The sequence below is a fragment of the Telmatherina bonti genome, assembly GCF_933228915.1.
Source record: "Telmatherina bonti genome assembly, chromosome: 21".
Taxonomy (NCBI): domain Eukaryota; kingdom Metazoa; phylum Chordata; class Actinopteri; order Atheriniformes; family Telmatherinidae; genus Telmatherina; species Telmatherina bonti.
Genome location: NC_136630.1, coordinates 18979892 through 19003577, shown reverse-complemented (window position 1 = coordinate 19003577; position 23686 = coordinate 18979892). Strand labels below are relative to the sequence as shown.

Sequence of the window (23686 nt, the reverse complement as noted above, 5' to 3'; positions counted from 1 at the left end):
CAACTTCAGTTTTGCTTGAATTAAGATTGAGGAATAAGTTTTCTGTAAAAATTAACCTAGAATTCACAAGAATCACAAACAACCAGTTTAGTTTGTAATTTTTATGATCTATCAAAGCAAAACCTGTGTTCCCAGATTATTTTGTGAATAAGAAACATTGATGTCAGTAACTTCACTGATCATGGGCCTTGACAAGCACTAACACGCCATAACTACAAACATTCCTGAGACGGGTTTCTAAGCCTACCGCCTCACCTTAAGGAATTTACCTCTCCGACATGATCTGTTCATAACTTGGCATCCATTTACCTATTAGAGCTGGAAAAAGTAGTTATGCAAGCAATACTCCTGCTTAATTAAAAACTTTTATGACTTTATATTGTATGCGACAGTGTGGGTGAAAAATGACTCCCTGGAATAAATGTACACAAGAAATGCTGAAAACATCCAGGAAAATAATGAAGTTTTATTAAAACATTTTACCTATATAGGTGATTTTGCCAAAATTACATGGCCCACTGAAAAGTTCTTTATAAAAAAAACACCAGTCTTGGTCTAACTCGAATGTCAGAACTTTTTGTCAGCACTGTGATCAGCAGTCTTTGTTGTGTAGTTTCACATTGTCCTTCAATTGCCATTTCAGGAAAACAGCTGAATAACTTCTCTGGCTCTGTGCGCCCTCTGCTGGACAACAGTGTTCTCTGGCGCTTGTCCCGACTCTTCAACCAGAGTTAATGCCTTCTGGACTGTCGTGTCCTTTGCACCTCCACGTAGCCCTTCCAGATACTTAAGCAGCACATAAAAATTATCATCTGGAACCTGAAAGTTGCAAATTACAATAATTAAGTAAATTTACACAGTAAAACAACCATGTAAAGGTTATTCTTGTTAAAAGAAGGAAAATAAAGCAAATTTCTGAAGACAATGTAAAGTTGAACTCAAACACAGAAGTTGATTATCCTGGGAATTTATAGTTAATGAACAAAGGCCCAAACTGGTGAACTGGGGGAAGGTAACACCTTTCAAAGGTCAGCAACTCCCTTGCTAACATCCACAACCATCATGTGAAGGCAACGGGTAAATTTACCTTTTCAGAGTCAAACATGTGTTGGAGTAACCATGTCTGCCTGGTTTTCTGGAACTTCCACATTAACCGGTTTTCATCCCAGCTGCAAAGACAAAAACAGCGTGGGTTTAGCAAGTGGGCTGCGGTTAACTAGAGCCAAAACAAGGTAGACACTGTATGACGCCGACACCATTTAGCACAGCAGCCTTTTACCAGTACTACTTATTTTCTTTATTGCATGTTTTAAAGGTACAGTGTGTAACTAATTTGGCTTTTTATTAGTAAAAGTATTGCTTCCATAAATACATATTTTACCAAAGTCTAATCACAATCACATCCATATGAAAAGCGTTCTTGTAGCACAGAATGAGTTGGGTTTTTTTTGTTTTAAAAAAAAAAAATACATAGATGTGGATGCAACCAACAGAGGCTGCATGTTGCATCGCCATCTTTGAAGTGTAGCTGAAAGGGGACAAACTTTTTCGCTTTACATGTTTTAGCTGTGTTGTTTTGCGTGGGCCAGACAATTGTTGACCATTCCACTCACAGTCTTCCATTTAAATGGAGGATCATCCATACTCTGTCGACAAGAGGAAGGAAAAACAGCCAGGAAAAGAAAAGGAAACAGTAACCAGGAGAAAATTAGTCTACATCAGTGTAGCGTTTACCAGATGGAGACAGTTCATGAAGGACTTCAAAACTGACGCGGAGGTTGCAGCTTTCTGCTAGACAGGTAAGTTAATTTAACCTAACAGTGAAGTTTATTTTGACATTATGTTAGAAGCAGGGCAGGTAGTCCAGCAACTATTTTATCCTTCCGATAAAGTTGGACAATATAGTGTTACTTTCTTTATAAACTGGCAGACACTAATTTGTTAGTTAGCCCACAGGGAAAAAGCTCCATTGCAACAGTTTTCAGTTCCTGTTAATCTCCTCAGAAGTCATACCCTTCAGCCGTTTTTCAGAAAGTTTGACCATGTGGTGACGGGTTGATGTCCTCCCTCTAGTCACACAATCTAACATGACGACATCACCTATTAGCAGTAGCTTGATAACAAATATATGGAGGGCATGCTTGTAACTAATCAGTATCAATAACAAAACAGAATTATGTATTGCGCTGTACTTCATCACCTGATGGGACACTCAAACTTGTGCAAGATCTTGAGATTTTCACATTTTGACTCGGTAGTGGTAATAACGTGCTTAAATGGCAAGGCGCCAGAGAGCACGACTCGTTTGCATTAATTTAATGCACCACTAGATGGAAGTAATCCTTACACACTGGGGATTTGACGATAAACCTGTTATCTGTTTAGTCTGTTTTCCCTTACACACATAGCAACATCTTGACATTTACCTCAAAGATAACGTATTTATTTTTCTCAGACATAGAAAAGACATAAAAAAAACCCAAAACAAAACAATGTTGCAGCAGTTCTGGCTGAATTCACCTGCATGACAAACATCTATCAAATAAAATGCAAAGTTCTAACATTGTTTTGTGTTAAACATTTGCTCCAACAGACATATTGCAGGTCCAGCAATGCCGATGGCAACTGAACTCAACAAGTTCTCATCCATTTCAAGGATACCTGACACGCTGCTTTGTTTACTGCCAATGGAAATAAACGTTTGTGGTAAAACACAATTTACGTTTGCACATTGTAGAATGAACCCTTTTCTTAGGACCTAGCACAATAAACGCAAGCAATAAAAGATAAAAAGAATATTTCTCAAATAAAGAAAGAAAACATCCTTGCAACATTCGCAAAACAAGGAAAAATCAGTGCAGATTAGTTATCAAGATGGTAGGAGTGAAGCATAACCTGAAGTGCTATTCAAGCCATCTGTTGGATTTTTTCCATATTGCAATACTTAACTTAAAGTTAAAAAGATTTACAATATCGTGCAGCCCTAGCCTTAATGCTTCTTTTACCACTGTTGTCTGAGTTTCCTAAATGCAGTTACGTTGATTCACTTATCCTGCAATAAACAATAGTATTCTTACCATCTGAGGTAATCCAAAGCCTGCTGAGGTGCAGTGGGCCCAGATGCTTCTGTTTTTGTTTCAGTCTTTCCCTCGGCTTTGAGCCTCTTCTTTTCCTCCTTTTTCAAAATCTTCTTCATTTTCCTCTCCAGGACTCGCTTCTCTTCAGGGCTTAATTCCTCATCTTGGTCACCTTCTCTCTCGGGTTCAAATGTCCTCTCTGAATAGCTGGATGGATCCGGGATCTGTCAGAAAAAGCACAACTAAAAATCAAATTCACTTAGTAAGAAGCCAGAGCGCTGTTGTTTTTGTGTGTGATTGCACAAGTTTGCCCGTGCAGATACTCAAATGATGAGTAAATGACAACTTTTACTTACATATTATATAAATCTTAAACGTGGTTTTAGTAGTAAATAAGCCAAAGGTTTAAGTTTTAGATGTGATGCTGTGCTGTTGCAGATCAAATCTTGCAAACTGCCATGTAGAGAATTTTAGTTCATACAGAAATGCTGTTGATAATTGCTCTTTATCAATCAAAGGCTACTTAAGGTTGCATCCTTGATTGTTTTGCTGGACACACTGACAGAATATCAAGCCTTTATTGCACAAGAAAACAGAGCACATTAGCCTGATACCTGTTTATCATTTGTTGAAGCTGTTACAGATCTGAGTAACACTGTCATCTTTTTAAGCTGTGGCAATCTGCTTTTAAAGATGAAACCAGAAGTCACCAGCAAGGACTTGGGTGTCTCCTCTAGGAATAGTTAGGCGGTACAGTGGTCGAGCCTCAACAGAGACATGTTTCTGTACCACAAAACTGATCAGTCAAGAACAATGTTAAAAGATACTACGAGGGACTTTGCACTTTTTTCTTATTTATCGTCTGATTCAATTCAGCTTTATTTGTATAGCACCACTTTACAACAATGTCATCTCAGGGCACTTTACATCAATTCAAGTTAATTTATAAATAGCCTAATGGAAATCTCATAGAAACCAACTAATTGATGGAAACAAACTGATTGAATTGAATCTTGATTTTGATCCAATCCCCATCCCGAGCATGCAAGAGGTGACAGAGGGAAGGAAAACTCCCTTTTAACAGGAAGTCAGTTGATACAATTACGTTTGTTTAATTCATTTTATAGCTATGAAATAAACAAAAACATTTCACTACTGCTGTCTAGTAATTGTGGTGTTGCATATTTTTTTTTATATATATAATGTATTTTTGACTGCTTGTTAAAATAATAGTTTCTATATGGAACTTATATCTTCAATTGATGAATAAAGTGTGAATTTCAGGCCAAAACAAGTATATTTTCCACAAGGATAAGTCATTTTTAAAAAATAGAAACTGTATATTTTTCCTAATATTTACTTGGGTGTGTTAAATATGTGCTGCGATGGACTGGCAAGCTGTCCAAGGTGTACCCCACCTTTCGCCCAAAGACTGCTAGGATAGGCTCCAGCTTCCCCGCAACCCCAATCCAGTTACGCAAATGAATGAATGAATGTTAAATATATCCCATGTTTATTGTCGTGGAGTGCTAACAAATGTGCAAAGTCTTCCAGTCAGCCTGAACAGAAACCCTTTTTAATCCTCCTACAGTGCACATCAAGCACTGAGTTTTCTATATGAATTTCCCTTTTCCAACACATCTGATTCAAATCAAGAGTTTACGAACCGGCTTTTGCAGAGCTCGATGATCTTAGCTATTTAGAGGTTGTGGAGAAGGAAAACACCTAAAACTTTCAAGGAAATATATTTAATATGAACAAAATATAGCAACTCCTTATGGGCACTTTTAGATAAGAAAGGATGAAATGATATCAGCGACTGCAGAAACGGGTGTGCTGCTTTAGGCTCATAGCCAATAACTATAACCAATTATAGAAGCATGCCAACAACAGGAATCACCAGAACTCAACTATGTGCAGCAATGCAATTTCTGAATATTCAAATAATTTGCATCTTTCCAGTGTTAAAGATAAAACCCCCAGAAAACCTGATTCTACATCATCAGTGAGCAGATAGCTGAGGGAAAAATAACTAAATCCATTCATGTATCCGTCTGAAACACTTTAAGTAGAAAACATCACATACAGTCAAACTCAATGATGGAAACAATAGAAATGAAAACAAAACAAGACCCACCACATTTTATGCCATGCATATTTGGGTGGCAGTTTCCTTACTGAGTTATAATTAATCTCAAACAACAGACAAGTGAAAACTACATGCAATATTTAGATTTGAATCACTTCCTGTTGCACAGCAGCTCAGAGGGATGTTTCCTGTATCGACGTGTTAGGTCAAGTCATGTATTTACTGCGAGTGGTTGAGTGTGGTGCCTGACGCCCTGAAGCACTGCATATGAAGCACTCGCTCTGGTAAAAAATAGCGTCTGCTTAAGATGAGAAGGTTTGACCACAACAACAACAAAAAAAAAAAAGTTACTGCAGAGAAATCAGAAAAAATAAAATAATAATAGTATTTGTTTAAAAAGTAACTTGTTAAAATGGATAAATCTGACCAATCATCAGCAGAAAGCTGAGGCTTTGCAGAAGACTGAAGAAAACCGTTGAATAAAATTAAAGTCGCCTCCATGCAAGAGACTTTAACCACAGCATGACTTAAAGACCGTTTTTCTTGCAATGACTCTGGGGAAGTTAAACAAGGTACACAGTATGCTCTCTGACATAACGGACTTCAGTCAGGGATGAAAAAGAGAGAGACGGGAGGAAACGATTTTCATCACGTGACACATGAAGTCATTCTGAAAGTATTCTACTGGGGTCCTGCCCACGGAAATCTAAAACCCCTTCATTGGGAGCGTTTGTGTCCATGCGGCGGGCATCATTTTCAGAACCTGAAATAAATCAGCAGCGTCTGGCTGGTTGATACAAAATGGACCAGTGGGTGAGGAAAGGAAATATGGTAAGTGGAAACATATGTTGTTACTGAGCAGACAACTCCTCAAGGGGAAGAACGAAAAAAGCCTCGCCAGCACTGGTGGGATCTTAGACAGAAAATATTAGATAAATTTAACCAGCACCATATATATATATATATATATATATATATATATATATATATATATATATATATATATATATATATATATATTTCTTATGAAATTTCTCAGAAAGTTTTTACTCACAATTTACTTTAAGAGGAAACTGTGTTGCTAGGGTGTGTTCCTCTTTAAAACCTGTTTATTGATTTGTAAGCTAAACAATAATTCAATTGAAGTAAAAAGAAAACAAACAAAAAAAAAACAGTTTACATGAACAAATTTCTTTTGGTTTTTTTTTTTTACCTTCAATAGTTTGAAGTGGGTAGATTTCTGTTCATCTCTCTGTCGGAGGAAAGTTTTGGTTGACGGTGGTGACTGGTTTTTAAAGGAGATTAAAACATTGTTTTGTTTTGGTTTTTTTTCTATTTCCAGTCCAATCATAGCACAAACTCTACTCAGAGGACCACCATACAATCATTTTTCCTCAATACAACAATCGGTTCCACCACCATGGTTGACGTGGTTGAGATGATTGCAGCCAATGACATATCCTCCAGAGCAAATTATATCTACAGTTTCTTCACTGGTCTGGGCTTCCTCGCAGGCTGCTTCCTGCTCTACAGCTTCATTCAGACCTACAGGGCTCATAGACGGCTAGCATGGCTCGACTGCCTCCTCTGGGTTTTTTGTGGCTTGCAGCTGCTGCTTCTGTGCCTCTCTCTCCACATAGTTGCGTACAGACCTAACTACCTGACCACCACGGCTTTGGGTTGTGCTGCCCTCTCGTTTACCGTCAACACAGCGTCTTTGTGTGGCTTGTTAGTCTTGGTGCTTATAGCGTATATTCTAACCCTCGATCCCCCATCTAATGCCCTGCTGAGGAAGCCTTGGGTCTGCACAGTGGCAGTGATCCTGTCTTCTACGCTCATCTCTCTGCTGCTCGCTGGACTTCGTGGACCCAGAGACGACCTCCAGAAAGTGGAGCATTGTGTTATTGATCCGGCCCGTGCGGGACTTTCATACGCAGCTGCTAGACTGTGTTTGTCATTTCTGATTCCTTACATCCTCCAACTAGGACTTCTGATCTGTGGCTGCATCCGTCAGTGGAAATCAAAAGGACGTTTCCTGTCCGGCTCCGAGGAGGGCCCCATGTTCTTGACGGTCACCATATTTATGTTTTTCTGCCTGCTCTTCTACGGCGTAGTGCAGGTGAGAGGAGCCCAGCTCACTAAGCACGCAGAGCTGAGCCCACGGGAACGAGCCTTTCTGAGCGTGGCCGAGTGTGTGCTGTTTTCAGGGAGCAGCATCAGCCTGCTGATCGTGCTGCTCATGAACAGACCATGTCGAGAAAGTCTCCACGGAGTGATGACGCAACTGAAGGACTGCTGTCAAAACCCAGGAGGCGCACAGCCCACTAGAAACATCATAGCTCCACACATTGAGATCACAGACACACTGCAAGACATCGAGTCACAGGATGACAAAAGCTCATAAAGGCAGAACTGAAAGCTCACATACTGAACACTGACTGGACATCTGTTTTATATCTTATCCTTTTCTGTTACTGACAGTGTCAATGTTTTTTAGATGGACATTTTATTTTCTTTTGCAAAGATCTTGATTTGTTTTTTTAATTAAAACTTCATAATAAAATGTGCAATATGTTTCAACAATATCAGTTATGTTTTATATATCTCATGGAAATTCTCAATAAGGGCATTAAACTGGAACTTCAGGTTGCTGTTATAATACTTTATTGGAAAAAAAAAACTAATTTTCACCAAAGAACATTTTGACAAATGCCAGGAAAAACCTCTGTAGTTCCCAGTATGCAGCAAATGGAACATTTAGTCACTTTTAGTTTCCTGCCAACAGTGTCAATGGTTGTCTTGGTGTCAGAGAACCAGAAGACTAAACTTTTTTTTTTTTCCCCGAACAATTTGAAACAGGTAAGGGAGTTTATGGTTGGCAGATAATTTCACAGCTTTAATGATCTCAACCAGTTTTATTACACATCACTGGAAAGTGTGATTAGTCACCTTCATATTAAGGTCTAATTTATAGTGGTCATGAGTGTGGAACAAGCAGCAGAGCTAGACGTGGGTAAACACCAGGTGCTGTGACGATATGCTTTCATCCCGATTCGATTCTGATTTTTTGAGTGCTGATTCAATTTAAATTGCGATTCTTACAATTCTTCGATATTGTTGATTTTTATGGATTAAAAACAAAAAATTGTACAAAACTTTGTTTTGCTCGTCATTTTTCTTGATTTCAATTAGGAAAAAACACCATAGCCAGACCATTATTCTGCTGCAATAAACAATAAAAACAATAAAAAATGACAAAAGTTTTATAATGAATTTTTTTGTATTTATCTAAAAAAAAAAGAAAAAAAAAAGATTTTTTGACAAAAAAACTATCTTAAAATTGTGAAGCAAAAATCCTGATATTGTATTTTTCTATTCGATTTTTCCACCCCTAGTAAACACGTTTCCTTACTTTGTGGGGTAAGTATATATCAGTAAACTTTCTTGCTCTTATATATGGGCTCCATTTCTAAGAATGACTGAGAAATGTGGATGGTATAATGCCACAGTGGAAACAAACTGAAACCAAAGTAATGAAGCAGTGACCAGCATAAGGGGAATTTAAAAAAAAAAGTCAGGGAATAGCTTGTTTATCGTGCTGGTACCACGTTAAAGGTGAAAACCAGTCATACATGATCAGTAACAGCAAGTAAAGTCAGGAATCCCCCCATTTTCAGTCACGTCGCAATCAACACTGAATGTGATGCGTTTCAGCTTTAATGCAGCTATGGAGGCAACAGAGGCTACTAGCAAGTGTATGTTCAAAATAAAAACAAAAGATAAAGTGGCAAGAAGTTACAGTTTTGTATAGAAAAAAGATTACGTGAGATCATCCTCATCTGCCCTTCATCTTGTGTTGTATAAATATGTGGTCAGTCAGAGTTTACTAGAAAAAGCCCAACTCCCTTATTTACATATTTTGACATTATACAACTACAATCCTGCCAATGTATTTCATTACAAAGCTCAAATGCTGCTTTATTCCCGAACTTTAAAACAATTTTAAAGTTAAAAAAAAAAAAAAAAGTCATGGTGGATGGTCAATACAAACAGCTTTGTGGTGCACAAACTACAGAAACAATGCCAGATACTTTCGTGTTGAGCCTTATGATGTAACGTATGTGACGTGCCTGCATCGTGTGTTGTGTTGTGGTGTACAACAACGCTTCTCTGGATTTTCCTGCACATCTTTGTACAGCCATTCACAGTCACTACAGCAAGGCAGTGACAATTATCAAGACAAAAAGGTAAGCTGAGGATGACCGTTTTTCACAATTTAATTAAGCTTTATAGCTTTTATAGACGGGTGCCTGGCGAGTAACTGTTCACAAAAACTAGGGTAACATGTTAGTGAACAGATTTGACTTTTTTTCCCAGTAGTGCAGCAACATAAAGAAAACTGATAGAGTAAGATATCTGGAGTAACGTGCAACAAAAAATACAAGTTGGACAGTGTCTAGAGGGACAATGATCTAAAGTCTGAAATCATTTTCTTCATAACTCAGTTACCCATATTTCTAATAGAAACAACTTCATCGTAAAGTTGGTTAATGACAAGTTATGGAACAAAGTACATCTGATTGCCATGACATTGGAGTAGTTAACATTCAAATATATAGAAGACATATTATAGTTATTATCAGAAGCAGAGCACTTGGATCCAAGGACTCAGGTCAACTAGACCAAACCAGAGTCCAGACTAAACATGGAAAAGCAGCGTTTAGTTGTTATGCTGCAAACAAGTGGAACAAACTGCCAGTGGAGATTAAACTTTCCAAATGTAGACACTTTTCTCATGTTTAAGCATTAAATCTGCATGGTAACTTCTAACTGATCTTGCTTTTTATTATTTTAATTTATAGTGATTATTGCTATTAGTTGTATGCTTCTTTACACCATCTGAGATGCTATTAATGTTTTATGTAAAGCACTTTTAACTGTCTTAAACATGACAGGTGCTATGCAGATAAACTTGCCCTGCCTATAGTTCCAATTTAGTTCTTTTTTATTTATACTCTTTTATACTCTTATATAAAAATTATTTTGATGTGTTGCTATTGTAGGCAGATTTGATACCTTTAACTGGTTTTATGTCTTGAAAACAAGCTGTTAATCTTCTTTACTTTTGTTTTTCTTTTCAAGAACTGAGCAGGAATCATATTTTTGACCTGCTGGAACATCAGAGTTCAAAAAGAGAAGACAGATGTCACCAAACACTTCAAAGGAGATAAAAACATTTTTGCAAGCTGGTGAAAGTTTTTATAGTTGAATACAAAAGTCTAACATGGACATGACCATTTATGTGGATGACAGAATCCTCACTGAGAATGACCTCACAGTGCAGCCAAATGACACGCAGGTTGCCGTCTCTGGTCTTCTGCAGGCTGCCTCACAGAGCAGTCAGCATTATATTATCAGCATCTTTCTTTCTGGCCTCTACACCATAATCCTGTTTCCAGTTGGCCTTGTTGGGAATATTCTGATTCTAGTGGTTAACCTGGATAACAGAGGCCGCCTGACAGCGCCAGACCTCTACTTTGTGAACCTGGCTGTGGCTGATCTTGCTCTGGTTGCTGACTCTCTAGTCGAGGTGTTCAACCTGAAAAAGGGCTACTATGACAATGTCCACCTCTGCACCTTCATGAACATTTTCCAGCAGGCCAACATGTACAGCAGCGTCTTTTTCCTGACTTGGATGAGCTTTGACCGCTTTGTTGCAATGACCAACTCAATTGGCCGCAGCATGTCACGGGCACGCCTCAGCTGCTCCCTCATCTGGCTGTCCTCAACCTTGCTTACCCTTCTTCCTTTTGCTGTAGCTCAAGTGGAACATGCAGGGGAAGTCCACTTCTGCTTTGCCAATGTAACACAGATTCAGTGGCTGGAGGTGATGCTGGGATTCTTGCTGCCTTTTTGCATCCTGGGCATTTGTTACTGGAGAATAGCACAGGTGCTACAACGCAGCCAGAGGGAGCATGAGGGGCCACAGCAAAGGTTTCACATGCAAAGAGCCCTCCGAATGATCTCCGCGGCCGTGCTAGTCTTTTTCCTCTGCTGGCTCCCAGAAAACATTTTCCTAAGTGTCCACCTCCTTAGAAGCGACAAAGATAACAACACACTATGGCAGGACTACCCTCTGACAGGCCATGCTGTCAGGTTGGCTGCCTTTTCCAACAGCTGCCTGAACCCACTCATCTACGGCTTCCTCGGGGAGACTTTTCGGAAAAAATGCAGGCTTTTCTTCAGGGAGAAGCTCAGATGGTCCAAACTGCAAGCTTCAGGAAAATCCATCTATGTACCAACTGCACATCCATGCTTACATGCAACAAGTGAAACACTGAGTCATTGCTCAAGCTCCAAGATTTTGCCACAAACTGTTGTACATTCTCCAGTGCGGGAAACGCAAACCCGGCATAAACTGAGATCAAACACACCTTAAGAAACTTCTCACTAATGCTCACAAAGAATCCAAATTCTGCTAATACTGTAAAATAAAACCTGTGGATTTATTCTTCTCACATGAGAATTTTGATTTCTGGGACAAAATTTAAACCCACGGTTTTCTTTTTACTAAAACATGTTAGTTAAAATAAATCAGTTAACTATGTCATTAAATACTGGCTTCAATACACTGCATTTCAAGTATCATAACATGTTCCACGTCATAGCAACAGAGGATATTCTCAGCTGCATGTGTCCTCACCTCATTTTGCTTTGTTTGTCTTTTGCTTTCTGCAGGTTTCTTTTTGTGTTTCTTGTCTTTTTTCAATTTTTTATCTGGAGATGTAGTTCTTGTGGGAGGAATGACTTCTCGAGAGTTCTGTAAATAAATAATTCAATAAACCAATATGCGTGGATAATAATTTTAGATAGTTTAATCATAAAAAAAAATGCTTTTAGAAAGAGGAACATTTTTACTGTTCACTATTTAATCTCTCTTGCTCTTTTAAAAAATCTCACCTCTACTTTCATGTGTTTCCTTTTCTTTTTTAGTTTACTTTCTTCTCCAGGAATCGGACTCTCATTTGAGTTCAGCTTCTTCCTCTTAGATAGATTTGATTCTAGTTTCACAGACTTTACAGTTGCCATACCTAAGGAAAGAAAGACGTTTAAGAGCGTCTATGTAGACATACAAGATAAAATAGACTGAAAGCATCCTTGCAGATAAATACTTTCTATTTTATAATAATAGTAAATAGTATCTAATTTAGTAACCCTTAAAATAAGACACATTAAGAACAGATATGACTAAATTGGAATCTAATCCGAATCGTTTTCTTTTTTTAAATATATCAATAAATTAACCTTCAGCACATGGGTATTAGTCTTTTAGTTTTCATTCTTTTTAGCCGTCACGTTAATATAGTTATACCACAAAAAAGACATTCTTTTCACACAATTTCTTGGACTAAAAGTCCTGGACTTACTTAAATGTGAAGAAAACGTGTTTTCTTCAAGAAGCACAGCACGAGTAATGAACCAGGAAGTACTTCTGCTGACCCAAAATGTGATTGGACAAAAATCTGTACCTGTTTTGTGAAAATAATATTTAGCATATTCGAAATTGTGGGCAATCTAAAAAAAAATCTTTCACATATATGGTTATGATTAGATAATTCGTAATTCATTTATAGAAACAAAAAGAATAAATTACAAATTAAGTTTGACAAAAAATTACACTAATTTTACGCAAAGAACTTAAACATTTAAAATACTTAAACATTAAAAATCCAGCCCACAGGTAGTACTATAAATATAATTTCACTTCGTCAAATTAAAAAACTATTCAAAGAAATAGGGAAGAGTCATGCTGTATTTCGTCGGAAAGGACAAAAAAAAAAACCTCCCACGTTTGCACCGGAAGGGTTTCAACGTTGCACAACCAATCGTTACATGACCTGAGAGTGAAAACCTTTGTTTCACTTTACCCAACATCACGTAGCGTAAGATGAGCATTTGTTCAGGATGTCTTCAACAGCAGGACGAGTTTTCAGCGGTCTGACACGAGTGACATTTCGAGGAAAATCGATTAACAACGTTTCAACTGTCTTGAGGTGAGTCGAAATCTGCAACGTGCTTCACGATAGGCTGGACTGTAATTGACGGACTGGTTCAATGACAGTATCATATTTGTACACAGATGACACAAGTTGGTCCACTGGAGTTAGGTCTTCAAATCGTGCAGCCTTTTACTTGATTATATGAATTAAGATTTCAGTGATACTGAAGGTTGCTGTATATATTTGACTGTTAATGGAAAACATCAGGGTTGGTCTGCAGATGGCATCCTTCTCACCTGTCATTAATTCAGATTAGCCCTACATTACAGTTTATTAAAGCTTTTATATTTAGCGTGTTATTCAAAGTGATATTGCTTATTTTCCTACTTTGTAAATCAATGGACATTTTGTATCTAATGAAAATATTTATATCAATATATATCAATCTTGTGAACAATACACACTTTCAGACGAGTGACAAAATAACCATGTTATTTTGTCACTCAAACAGGTTGAGTTTAGGTTTATAGAAACCTAAATTTGTATAAATTGGTAAATTAATGTGTAATGATGCTGTTCTCTTGGCTTCCTTAATCATGAAAATCCCAAACGCAAATCAGACAAATCAGTGTTGACAAAAAAAAAAGTGTCCAACACCTTGGATTAGTTATTCTACACAGTGAAGTTGCAGACGTATGTATATACAGTACATGTAACTACCACTTTACAGACTCAGATGAGCAATTTAAACATAACGTGTAGTTTAAATGTATACAGCAATGAAATGACTAGTATCGAATTAACCACCCAAATGACCTTTGATCTGTACTGGCAGGTTTACCAGTACACGGACACTAGCTGTGAGCGCTCATTTGTCAGCCAGATCCAATACGTCCAAAGATGAAGAGGAGAACAATGAACCCATCAAGTTCTCCACCAGCAGGGCCAGTCACAGGACCTGGAAAGTGGACCGTTCTCTGGGGAGCCAGAATGAGCAACCTTGGTGGAAGGTGGTCCCCATAAGCATTGTTGGCGCTGCCTTTCTGTTGTGGTGTGCGCTGAGAAAAGAGACGGACATTGATGTACAGCTGGAGAAACAGCTGTTTCAGCAGTTACCTGGTTTGCTTTCAGATGAAGAGCCAGATCAAGTTAAAGATAAATGATGGAGCACCTGTGTATAAAATATATTTATTTTTTAAATGACATTTCTTTGTGGAACCAATTTTGCTTCTGACACTGTAGTAAATGACACCATCCATTGCTTGAAAGATTGTTAGGCCATGTTTTGTCTGTCAAGATTAATATTGAAATAAAATGCCTCATCAATAAAATTGAAAATGAGCCCTTTGCTTTCTGTTTATCAGAAAGGACTCGATGTCCCAGACAGTACACCTCCCACATCACAAAAGACACTCCCGTTTAATCAAGTTTAATTCCTATCCAGGTATTTAATCCCATACTTCAGGATGCAGTAGCTCAAGTCTTTGAGGGCCAGTGCTTTGCAAGTACAACTAGACCTGTCTCAAAAGGCAATAGTCAATTAATCTCATAAGAAAAAATGCGCACATTAAGTTTGCCAGACACGATTTTCTCTATTCTGTCTTGCTCACTCCAAGCAAGTGCTGCATTTGTTTTAAGACATTAACTAGACACAGCAATACAAACTTCCATCTAACTTCAGTTTTCCCAGTTGGGAAAAAGACAATCTGTCTGGATGAACATATGTTACAATCTTTATTTCCACTTTACAATGACTGAAAAATGACACATTAAATTTTACCATTCCACATCAGATCAAGTCCAAACATGTCCCCATATATGAGCTTTATCATAGACTGTTAGTGTTTAGAGACAATGTGTTCCAAATAACCACATTGCCAAAACCCTGGGAGAAATCCTGATCCGTTTGAGCAGACTGGATGAGTAATCTGCACATTGAGCGAAATTTTCTGTAGACATTAAAGTATGTTGATCTGTCAAAGGGTGTACTTGCATTTTTATGGAATTATTTTAGTTGAAAATGGTCTCAAAGTGATCAGTGCAATGTTAGTTTTATCGCAATGTCTGAGACTATTAATCATATGGGAAAATTTGTTATCGTGACAGACCTAGGTACAACAGACCTGATTTAAAAAAAACAAAAAGGGAGGGGTGTGTGTCTTGAACAGCTTGTGTAATTCTGTAAAAGTTTGAGCCATTGACTACAACCAGTTGTGTTGCTGCAGAGAAACTTTACCTTAAGGACACCAGCCATAGATAAGAGATGGTGATTCATACTATATTGCAGCAGGACAATCTTGACTGACATCTCCTGTTGACTGGGGGTAGCACCACAGATTCCATACACAAGTCAAAATGAGGTAGCAGAAAGTTTATTTACAGCACAAAAGGAAATCCTATGACATGCAAACACAAGATTTGAGGGGGAAAAAGTACAGACTAAAACACTTGCCAACCTGAGAAAGGAATGGAATAAGTCACTATGACCAGATATGAAGCTCTAGCCTACAATGAATAGGACAGTTGAAGAAAATGTCATGTGAAAAGAAATTAAGTACAAAAACATACCTGAAACTACAAATATGTGGCACTCATGCTGGTAATCCTTCAAGATTTACAAAACAAAACCCCAGTCACCCCCCTCCCCCACCCTCAAAAAAGTTAAAACCCACACAGATTATTTATGCACGCTCTCCTCTAATTCGCCTGGCCAGCTGAATGTCCTTGGGCATGATGGTAACCCTCTTTGCATGAATGGCACACAGGTTGGTGTCTTCAAACAGGCCAACCAAGTATGCCTCACTGGCTTCCTACATTTAGGGGGAAAGAAAAAAAAAATTGGTAAGGGGGTAATTTGACTTCTGATTTCTTTTTGTTACATTCATGTGCAGCAGTTCTAAGCTGAAACCATAAGCACAAAAAAACCCTTTTGCGAATAGCTTTAATCCATGTGTCTAAATAGCTCTATGTAATTCAAAACTAAGCAGCTCTACCGTATACATGAACCAGTCTAAACTCAAATCGTGAGACCTCACCTGGAGAGCACCAATTGCTGCACTCTGGAAACGCAGATCTGTCTTGAAATCCTGAGCAATTTCTCTGACAAGACGCTGGAAAGGCAGTTTCCTGATAAGCAGCTCAGTAGACTTCTGGTACCGACGGATCTCACGCAGAGCAACAGTGCCTGGCCTGCCCAGAAGAGAAAAGAAAAGTCATATTGTATTTACAAACACTGATTCCAAAGACAGTGATAAAAAGGACATTGAATACAAACCTACAGCAGAAATCCTAGATTACAGTCAAAGCTTACCTGTATCTGTGGGGCTTCTTTACTCCACCAGTGGATGGCGCACTTTTCCTGGCAGCTTTGGTTGCCAGCTGCTTCCTAGGCGCCTTTCCTCCGGTGGATTTACGAGCAGTCTGCTTGGTACGAGCCATTTCTCACTTACGGTTCTGGGAGAAAAACAAAAACAGAAAAACATTCAAAACTGACTCATACTTCAACGCAAATTAAAATCATCAACACTAAAGGAGATACACAAAGCAACTCAATACATCCGGGCATTTTAACAATTACGCAGCGGTCGCCCTTTTCTTTATGAAATCTGTATAAATCATCTGCTCAACACTTAAGTTTATCTTGAGTATGACCCACACTGTCACAAATTAGGCGGCAAAGTTTCACCTAGATGTCTCTTAGTTTCCCTGAAACACGGGGAAAATGCCTTATTAAATTCAGAATGTCACTGGTTTACATATCAACGTAAAGCCCAGCCACCATTAAGCTTCATGGGACACTCACGTTTCTTTGCTTGTCTGGCGAGCAAATTAAATGCGAGCATGGACGGTTGCAAAATGGCGCCAGCTAGGTACCACCGACTCAACATCAGGATCAAGACACCATAGACTACAAAAAAAAAAAGACTAAAAAAAAATTGCAGAATAGAATGGAACAATACATTTTTTAAAAAGTTTTCCCTGTTCTAGAAACCTTAAAAAAAACTTGAATTATCTGCAGGTTAAATTATGTGCATGGCGCGCGCGCGCGGGTTTGTTGTCAATAGATTTCCGCTTGTACCCCCGCATTTCATCTGTTATGAACCACATGAAGTCAAATCATACCAATTCATTAATGACCATTAACTAAATGTATAATATCGCTAAAGTTAAAAAATAATAATAACTGATAGTTTTACCCCTTTTGTTTATTTTGCCGGCTTCACTGGTATCGTCTTCTCTCGTCGTCTCTCAGTGTTGTCGTTGCCTCGCAGGAGGGGGTGTTTATAAGGTAAGCAGAGCTCAGCTCTACGTCACGCCCTTAGAGGTATATGATTGGTTCACATGATGACCGATGAAGGAATATGATTGGTCGAAAACAAATTACGATCACTGCCTTTGCATCCTCACTCCAACAGATTGAATTTCTTTATTTCTATCAAAATGTTGCATGATTTTTTTTCTTTCTACTAATTCACATGAAATTGCTTTCTGTTAACTTTATATTTCGTAACTTTGTTTTCACTTCAGTCTTAAAAACCTTTCTGTATTTTCCAGAAGCAGACAGAAATATGTTGCTATATAGAACAAAGATTACTTTTAATTAAAATAGTTTATTTATTAATAAACAATAAATTACGCATCTGAAATAAATCTGTTGATCAGAAAAGAAAAGAAACAAACACCACTAAATTTTTAATTCAGTTTTAATTCAGTTTCTTTAACAAACTATCTTAAGATATCACAATTTACCATCATTCGTCACTTGATTGAATTTAAACATGTTTTTGTTCTGGTTTTGAGTCTGGTTAACAATCATCCAAAAAAAAAAAAAAAAAGTTGAAACCATAGACTGCATGGTCGAAACATTAGTTTTTCAGTCGTTCATGGATATCTTTGTTTAAAAAAAGGAGGGAAGCGGATTCAGTCACGAGCCCGCCCACAAAAATAAGCTTGAAAGAATTATTTGTTATCATACTCAAACTAGCCATATCAAAATATTTATATGTATCTTATATTGTTCTACGTGTTTTGTATCAATAGTTAAAATATAAATCCATTTCCTAGTTAGCACTTTTTTTCATGCTTATCGTCTTGTATTCTTTATAAACTGCGAGAATTAAAAAAAACATTTTATATGCCCATTTAAAAAATTTCCTTTGTAAAATACTAATTAATTTCGGCGAATTAAGGTGAAACAAATCGAAAAACGTGCGAATGTTTTTTTTTTCAGCTCAACTAACTGGATCACATTAATTCAGTCAAGCGGAACGTTAGTGTGTTGGGGAAGTATTGTTGGACGGACCTATTCTGGTGTGACACTATCGGGTAGTCAATGCTTATAGCGTTTTTGGGATAGTTTCATTATTTAAACTAAGCAAATTAGAGGAATTTTAATAAATTCCCGAAACATGTTCTGCTGAGCATGTTTAATCGAGATCTGTCGAGCTGAATTATTTGGATGAACAAGCGCCGAAAACCTGCGGTACTGGAGGAAAGCATGACAGAGCAAAGGCTGCTCTTTATAGGTATGTATCTATAGGTATTATAGGTATGTATATAAAGAGGTACATATTCGTATTATATTTTAGTTGAGCATAAGAAAGAAATATTTGAGCTGAACTTGTAAAATTTTATAAACGAATATTGTTTTTTAAATCTATTTGTTTAAAAGCAGGTCACTTTCCTGATTGTCTGTGTCTTCTGTTTATTCTACAGACATTGAAGCAAAATCCAAAAGCCCCATAGCTTTTGAAGGTGGTGCAAAGAGCCCCCTTTGGACACAAAGTGATAACTCTTTTAGATTTAACTTCTCCTGTGACAGCCTTTCAGCAGCTCAGGAGAAAGCATCTCCATCATCCCGGTCGGAGACAGAAACAAGCCGGATATCATTCACAAGGCAAAACTCTGCTTTTGCTTTCAACTTTCAAATCCCTCCAGCAACACCTGCAGAGAACATGGACACAACAGTGACAACAGACACTTGTCCTTTGCACACTCAACAATGTGTCCCAGAGGAAAAAACTTTCCTTGCGCAGGAGGTTATTGCTCCACCTGAACCATCGGAGCAGTCCAACACTAAGAAGAAGAAGAAATCTGGCAAGAAGAAAACTTCTGGCTCTGAGATGCAGCAGAAGCCACCTGAGGGCCGTCAGGGAGATGACGAGCTGGTCAGTATACCTTTTCTTCCTATAACCATAGCTTTCATTTGATGTTTTGTGGTTGAACATGATTCAATCTTTCAGACTGCAGAAGAGCAGCTAAAAAGGCAGCTGGACTGGTGCATCGAGCAGCTGGAACTAGGATTGAAGACCCAGAAAGGAACACCAAAACAGAGTTAGTTATTTTCTTTTTTTCTGTTTCCCCCATGTTAAACATCAAACACCACCTCAATCATGCACAGGCCCAGGGGCCCAGTGGATTATGACCCTTCTTGTTGTAGCTCATTAAATTAGTATGTTATCCGGGAAAAAAAAAAAAAAAAGTCATCACTCTTCACTTCTTCATACTACATAAGATAAAACTGTATCTGATCAGAAGGAAATTACTTAGAATAAAAAGTTATCATAACAATGGGGGGAAAAAGGACATATGGATGGAAACTTATTCATATATGACAAGAATAACCTTGAAAAGATGTCAGGGGATTATGTAGGTTTAGAATTTATCCTAAAACAAACCAGTCAACAAAGAGATTTGGTATGATTGGAGAGAGAGAAAGTGGTATATTGAGTGCGAACTGATGCCTTAACAATAACCATGAAAAATGCTAAATAGTTTAACAAAAATTACCACAAGCAGAATGAAAACAGTCTAGATGTCACAAAATACACAGAATGAAACAATCTTTTAATTAATAAAGGAAAATTCTCCTGTAGGTTTGTCTGAAAGTATTTTTCTACAAGAGAATGGGAGTTGACAGGAATGACTTTGTGTAGCTTTTTGTCCTGTAGCAGACGAAATACGTCTCATTAAACACACTGTGTGGTTTTTTTGTTTTATGTAGTGTTTGTAGTGAATGGGTTCGGTTCCCTCTTTGTTGCATTTCCAGTCTGTTGTCTAGAACAACTACAAAGAGGTGTAAAACCAACAAAACTAAAAGAGACTAAAAACTGACAATTCACCCACAGACTCATGTTGCATAAGACAAACATGAAGAAATGCAAAATAATCAGGAACTACATTCAAAACAACCATAAGCATATGTGAGTTTTTATGGTTGGTTTATAATCTTTTAAATTCTGGAAATTTTGCTTTTTTTAAAAAAACAAACTAAGGGCGTTTTTTTTTTTTTGTTTTTCTTTTTTTTTTGCATGTTTCTGGAAAGGGGCCTGTTCTTACCTCCGCTAAAGAGATTATGTTTTTACCATCATTTATCTGTTTGTTTGTGTTCAAGATAACTCATAATGTTTTAGACGAATTTTCATGAAATTTTCAGGAGTTGTTGGAAATATGAAAAGGAAGAATTGATTTAATTTTGGTGGTGATCCGGATCATTGTGTGGATCTAGGAATTTTTTTTTAGAACTGTGGCCCTTGGTGGAGGTTTTGCACACTCAGAGTGCTTTTCTAGTTTCATAATCCATCCATTTTGCAACACATGGTTAGTAGTCGGGGTAGGAAGAAAAAAATTGTTTCATATAAAAATTCGGTTTTTTGGTCAATTTTTTTTTTTTTTTAAATTTTATTTTCAATGTTTATATGGTTAGATGCTAGATGGAGAATAAGTTACCACTTTACTCCAGCAGAGGGCGAAATGTTTCTTTGTCTAGTAGCATGATGTTATATCCATTTTGGAAACCACTTAAACAGAAGACAGAGAATTGCGGACAGCATTTTGGATTTTTTGCTTTGAAGGGAAAGGCAGAGCTGGACATGTCAAAAGCTGTTTGTAAACTCTACGTGCACATGTCACGTACCGCAGTAACACGTCCAAACAGATGGTTCAGATATATTGCTGCTCAATAAATCTTAAAAACTGACACACAGTTGATTTTCTTTTATTTGGGAAATCTGGCTCATCATATAGTCTGTAAACTTGGTCATCATGCAACTTTTTCCACAGGGTCTGCTGTTTAAAAAGCAAAGTAAACATTGCCAATACTGAGGAATCACAATTTAAATCAAATTGGCGTCAAAATAAAAAACTACAAAACTAAAAATCTAATCATTAGAAAAGCATATCATCCCAGTCCTAGTTAGTAGTCTGATCGGAAGTGAAATGCTCTATATTTAAGATGTTATCACCTCTAGTTGATTTAAGGTTTGTCTTTTGTCTTGCAGAGGAGGAGGCCTCTCGTGCCCTGAAGACTCTGCGGAGTTCCAAAGCTCCTCTGGCTAAAAAGAGGCAGGTGATGAGAACCATGACTGGAGACTACAGGAAACAAATGGCAGATGAGAAGAGCAAGCAGTTCAAACTCATTCAGAGTGGTGAGTGGATTGTTGCAGCAGGGGGATTTTAACTGTAAAAAATTACTCATGGAAAAAAGGGAAGTGTGATGGAAGTGATTTAATTGACAAGTTTCTTTATTACTGACAGAGATCGCATCAGCTCAGGTCAAAGTTGTGTCAGATTCCCCAAAGAAGTCAATTTTCCACCGGAGAGCTGAAGTCAAAACCCAGCCGCCAGCCACAGAGGGACACTTGCAGCAAACCAAAACTCAGAATGACTCAAAGCCAAAAGTACAGACTCAGGAAGAGACATCAGGATTCGTCTTTGTTCCATCAGAGGAGAAGTTCTGCTTCAGTTTTTTCTGATCGGCCAATGAAAGAAAATGTTTCTAAAAGCTTCAAACTGGGAATAAATGCCAATAAATGACTACTTTTAATGTTCTCTTTTGTATTAAGTTTGCATTCACACAAGATTTAAAGTCTTAAAGTTGATCAGAAGAATGAGTGTCATGATATTCATTATTTGCATTCAGGAGTTTCTTAAAGATTACAATCATGTTTTCCAGTTTCTATTCCAAATACCTTTAAACATCAAATGTGTACAGAAAGAGCTGACTTCTACAGCCACAGTCTTGCTCTGTCCTGGTTTGGTCTTTTTGATAAGAGATGTCTTCATGATATCATTGAAATCTCTGTCGGCTTTTGAGTGTGCAGCACAGATAGGTGAAATGTTTGACATTGTGTGACATTTTATTCCATCCAGAACTAAATGTGTATGTGAGAATGCGTGTTATTAGTTATGGGATTTAAAAGGTCCAATGTATTTAACCTTGTTGCATACACTAAAATGATCAGGCAGTTAAAAGTCAGGGAATTTCAGGTGTTGCATACTTAAAAAAAGAAGAAAAAAAAAAAGTTTTTTTTTTTATCTTTATCTCCAAGAATTTACAGAGCAACTCGGATTGAAAGACCACAAGATCACTAAAGATTGCTCATCAAAAGCTCTCTAAAGTTGTATTTTAGAGAAGTGATCCTCCTCAAAAGGTTGTTTTGTGACATCAGAGGAGTTTTCCATGATGCTTGGCAATTATATGTGAAACCTTGAAAGAACCTTTCAGGACAACTCAAGGATGTATTTCCATTGGTTATCCTGTAAAATCCTTCAAAGAAATTTCAAAAACACTTCCTGAGGATTAATAAATAAACATTTAGATGTTTAGTGACAGTTCTAAGAAATATCTGTAAAGTTTATTCAGTTGAACCTGCAAAGAACATTTAACCAATGCGAATCAAGGGTCCATTATAATTTTCTGGAATCTAGGACTACTTTAAGTAACCAAGTTTTTGAAAAATATTTTCTAAACATTTAGTAAACTTAGCAATATACAGAAATGCATGATTTCTTTTCTTTTATCTTAAAAGTTAGCAGTTTGACATTAAATTTAGCTCAAACTTAAGTAAGAACATTTTATTTCTACAACACTTCTCACAGAGAGAACTCACAAACTGCTTCACAGGATAAGAATATAAAAATACAGCAATACATCAGGTATCATACAATTAATATTTGACATGACCAATAAAATCCAGACTAAACATTAAAATACTGCATCAAAGTAGTCCAAATGCCTGCCTAAACAGATTTATTTTAAACTGCTTCTTAGAAATGTCAGCAGAAGAGGGTGCTCTTAATTCAAGAGTAAATGAGTTCCACAGTTTTGGAGCAATGACCTGAAAGACTTATCACTTTTAGATTTGAACCTGCTATGTTGAAAACAAAGTAATAGGGGAATAGCAGAGTGCAGTGACCCGGCAATGTGAAAGAAAGAGAGGAGATCAACTAACAAGGAGCCTGACCGTTAAGGGCTCTGTACGTAAGGGCGAGGACTTTGTAATGGATCCTAAATTTTACAGGAAGCCAGTGCGGGGATGACAGGTGGTGTGAGGAAAAAAGTTTATATATATATATATATATATATATATATATATATATATATATATATATATATATATATATATATATATATATATACATATACATATATATATATATAAACAACCAAATTAACAAAAACAAAATGTAACAGAAGCTATTCATGAGGTAATTATTTGTGCACAAAAATTCTTCCTGAT

General features: G+C 37.3%; 5 protein-coding genes across 6 annotated transcripts; 3 read left to right on the top strand and 2 right to left on the bottom strand.

Annotated features, from left to right (window-relative positions):
• Positions 1–448: 448 nt before the first annotated feature.
• Positions 449–12655, bottom strand: chlsn (cholesin). The gene is made up of 6 exons (XM_079261467.1): positions 12594–12655; positions 12127–12257; positions 11870–11986; positions 3078–3301; positions 1088–1169; positions 449–819 (listed from the first exon to the last, which is right to left on the bottom strand). Exons 2-6 carry the CDS (start codon positions 12253–12255, stop codon positions 640–642), a joined length of 732 nt encoding a protein of 243 aa, XP_079117593.1. The 5' UTR covers positions 12256–12257; positions 12594–12655; the 3' UTR covers positions 449–639.
• On the top strand, positions 5895–7584 carry LOC306772071 (uncharacterized protein). The gene is made up of 2 exons (XM_079261466.1): positions 5895–5997; positions 6509–7584. Exons 1-2 carry the CDS (start codon positions 5968–5970, stop codon positions 7568–7570), a joined length of 1092 nt encoding a protein of 363 aa, XP_079117592.1. The 5' UTR covers positions 5895–5967; the 3' UTR covers positions 7571–7584.
• LOC306771810 (G-protein coupled estrogen receptor 1-like) lies at positions 10451–11605 on the top strand (the record flags this gene model as incomplete). The annotated part of the gene is made up of 1 exon (XM_079261130.1): positions 10451–11605. The coding sequence occupies one exon, from the start codon at positions 10451–10453 to the stop codon at positions 11603–11605; it is 1155 nt and encodes a 384-aa protein (XP_079117256.1).
• A 2864-nt stretch (positions 12656–15519) lies between the features above and the next one.
• Positions 15520–17437, bottom strand: h3f3d (H3 histone, family 3D). 2 transcript variants are annotated; one of them, XM_079261293.1, is made up of 4 exons: positions 17363–17437; positions 16477–16619; positions 16202–16355; positions 15520–15976 (listed from the first exon to the last, which is right to left on the bottom strand). In XM_079261293.1, the coding sequence occupies exons 2-4, from the start codon at positions 16602–16604 to the stop codon at positions 15848–15850; spliced, it is 411 nt and encodes a 136-aa protein (XP_079117419.1). In that variant the 5' UTR covers positions 16605–16619; positions 17363–17437; the 3' UTR covers positions 15520–15847. The 2 variants fall into 2 exon arrangements, with proteins under 2 accessions (XP_079117419.1, XP_079117420.1); XM_079261294.1 differs by lacking the exon at positions 17363–17437 and adding an exon at positions 16969–17105.
• Positions 17438–18494: 1057 nt separating this feature from the next.
• cUnh8orf33 (chromosome Un C8orf33 homolog) lies at positions 18495–21919 on the top strand (the record flags this gene model as incomplete). The annotated part of the gene is made up of 5 exons (XM_079260585.1): positions 18495–18691; positions 18882–19333; positions 19409–19499; positions 21446–21592; positions 21702–21919. Exons 1-5 carry the CDS (start codon positions 18625–18627, stop codon positions 21917–21919), a joined length of 975 nt encoding a protein of 324 aa, XP_079116711.1. The 5' UTR covers positions 18495–18624.
• Between the last annotated feature and the right edge of the window lie 1767 nt (positions 21920–23686).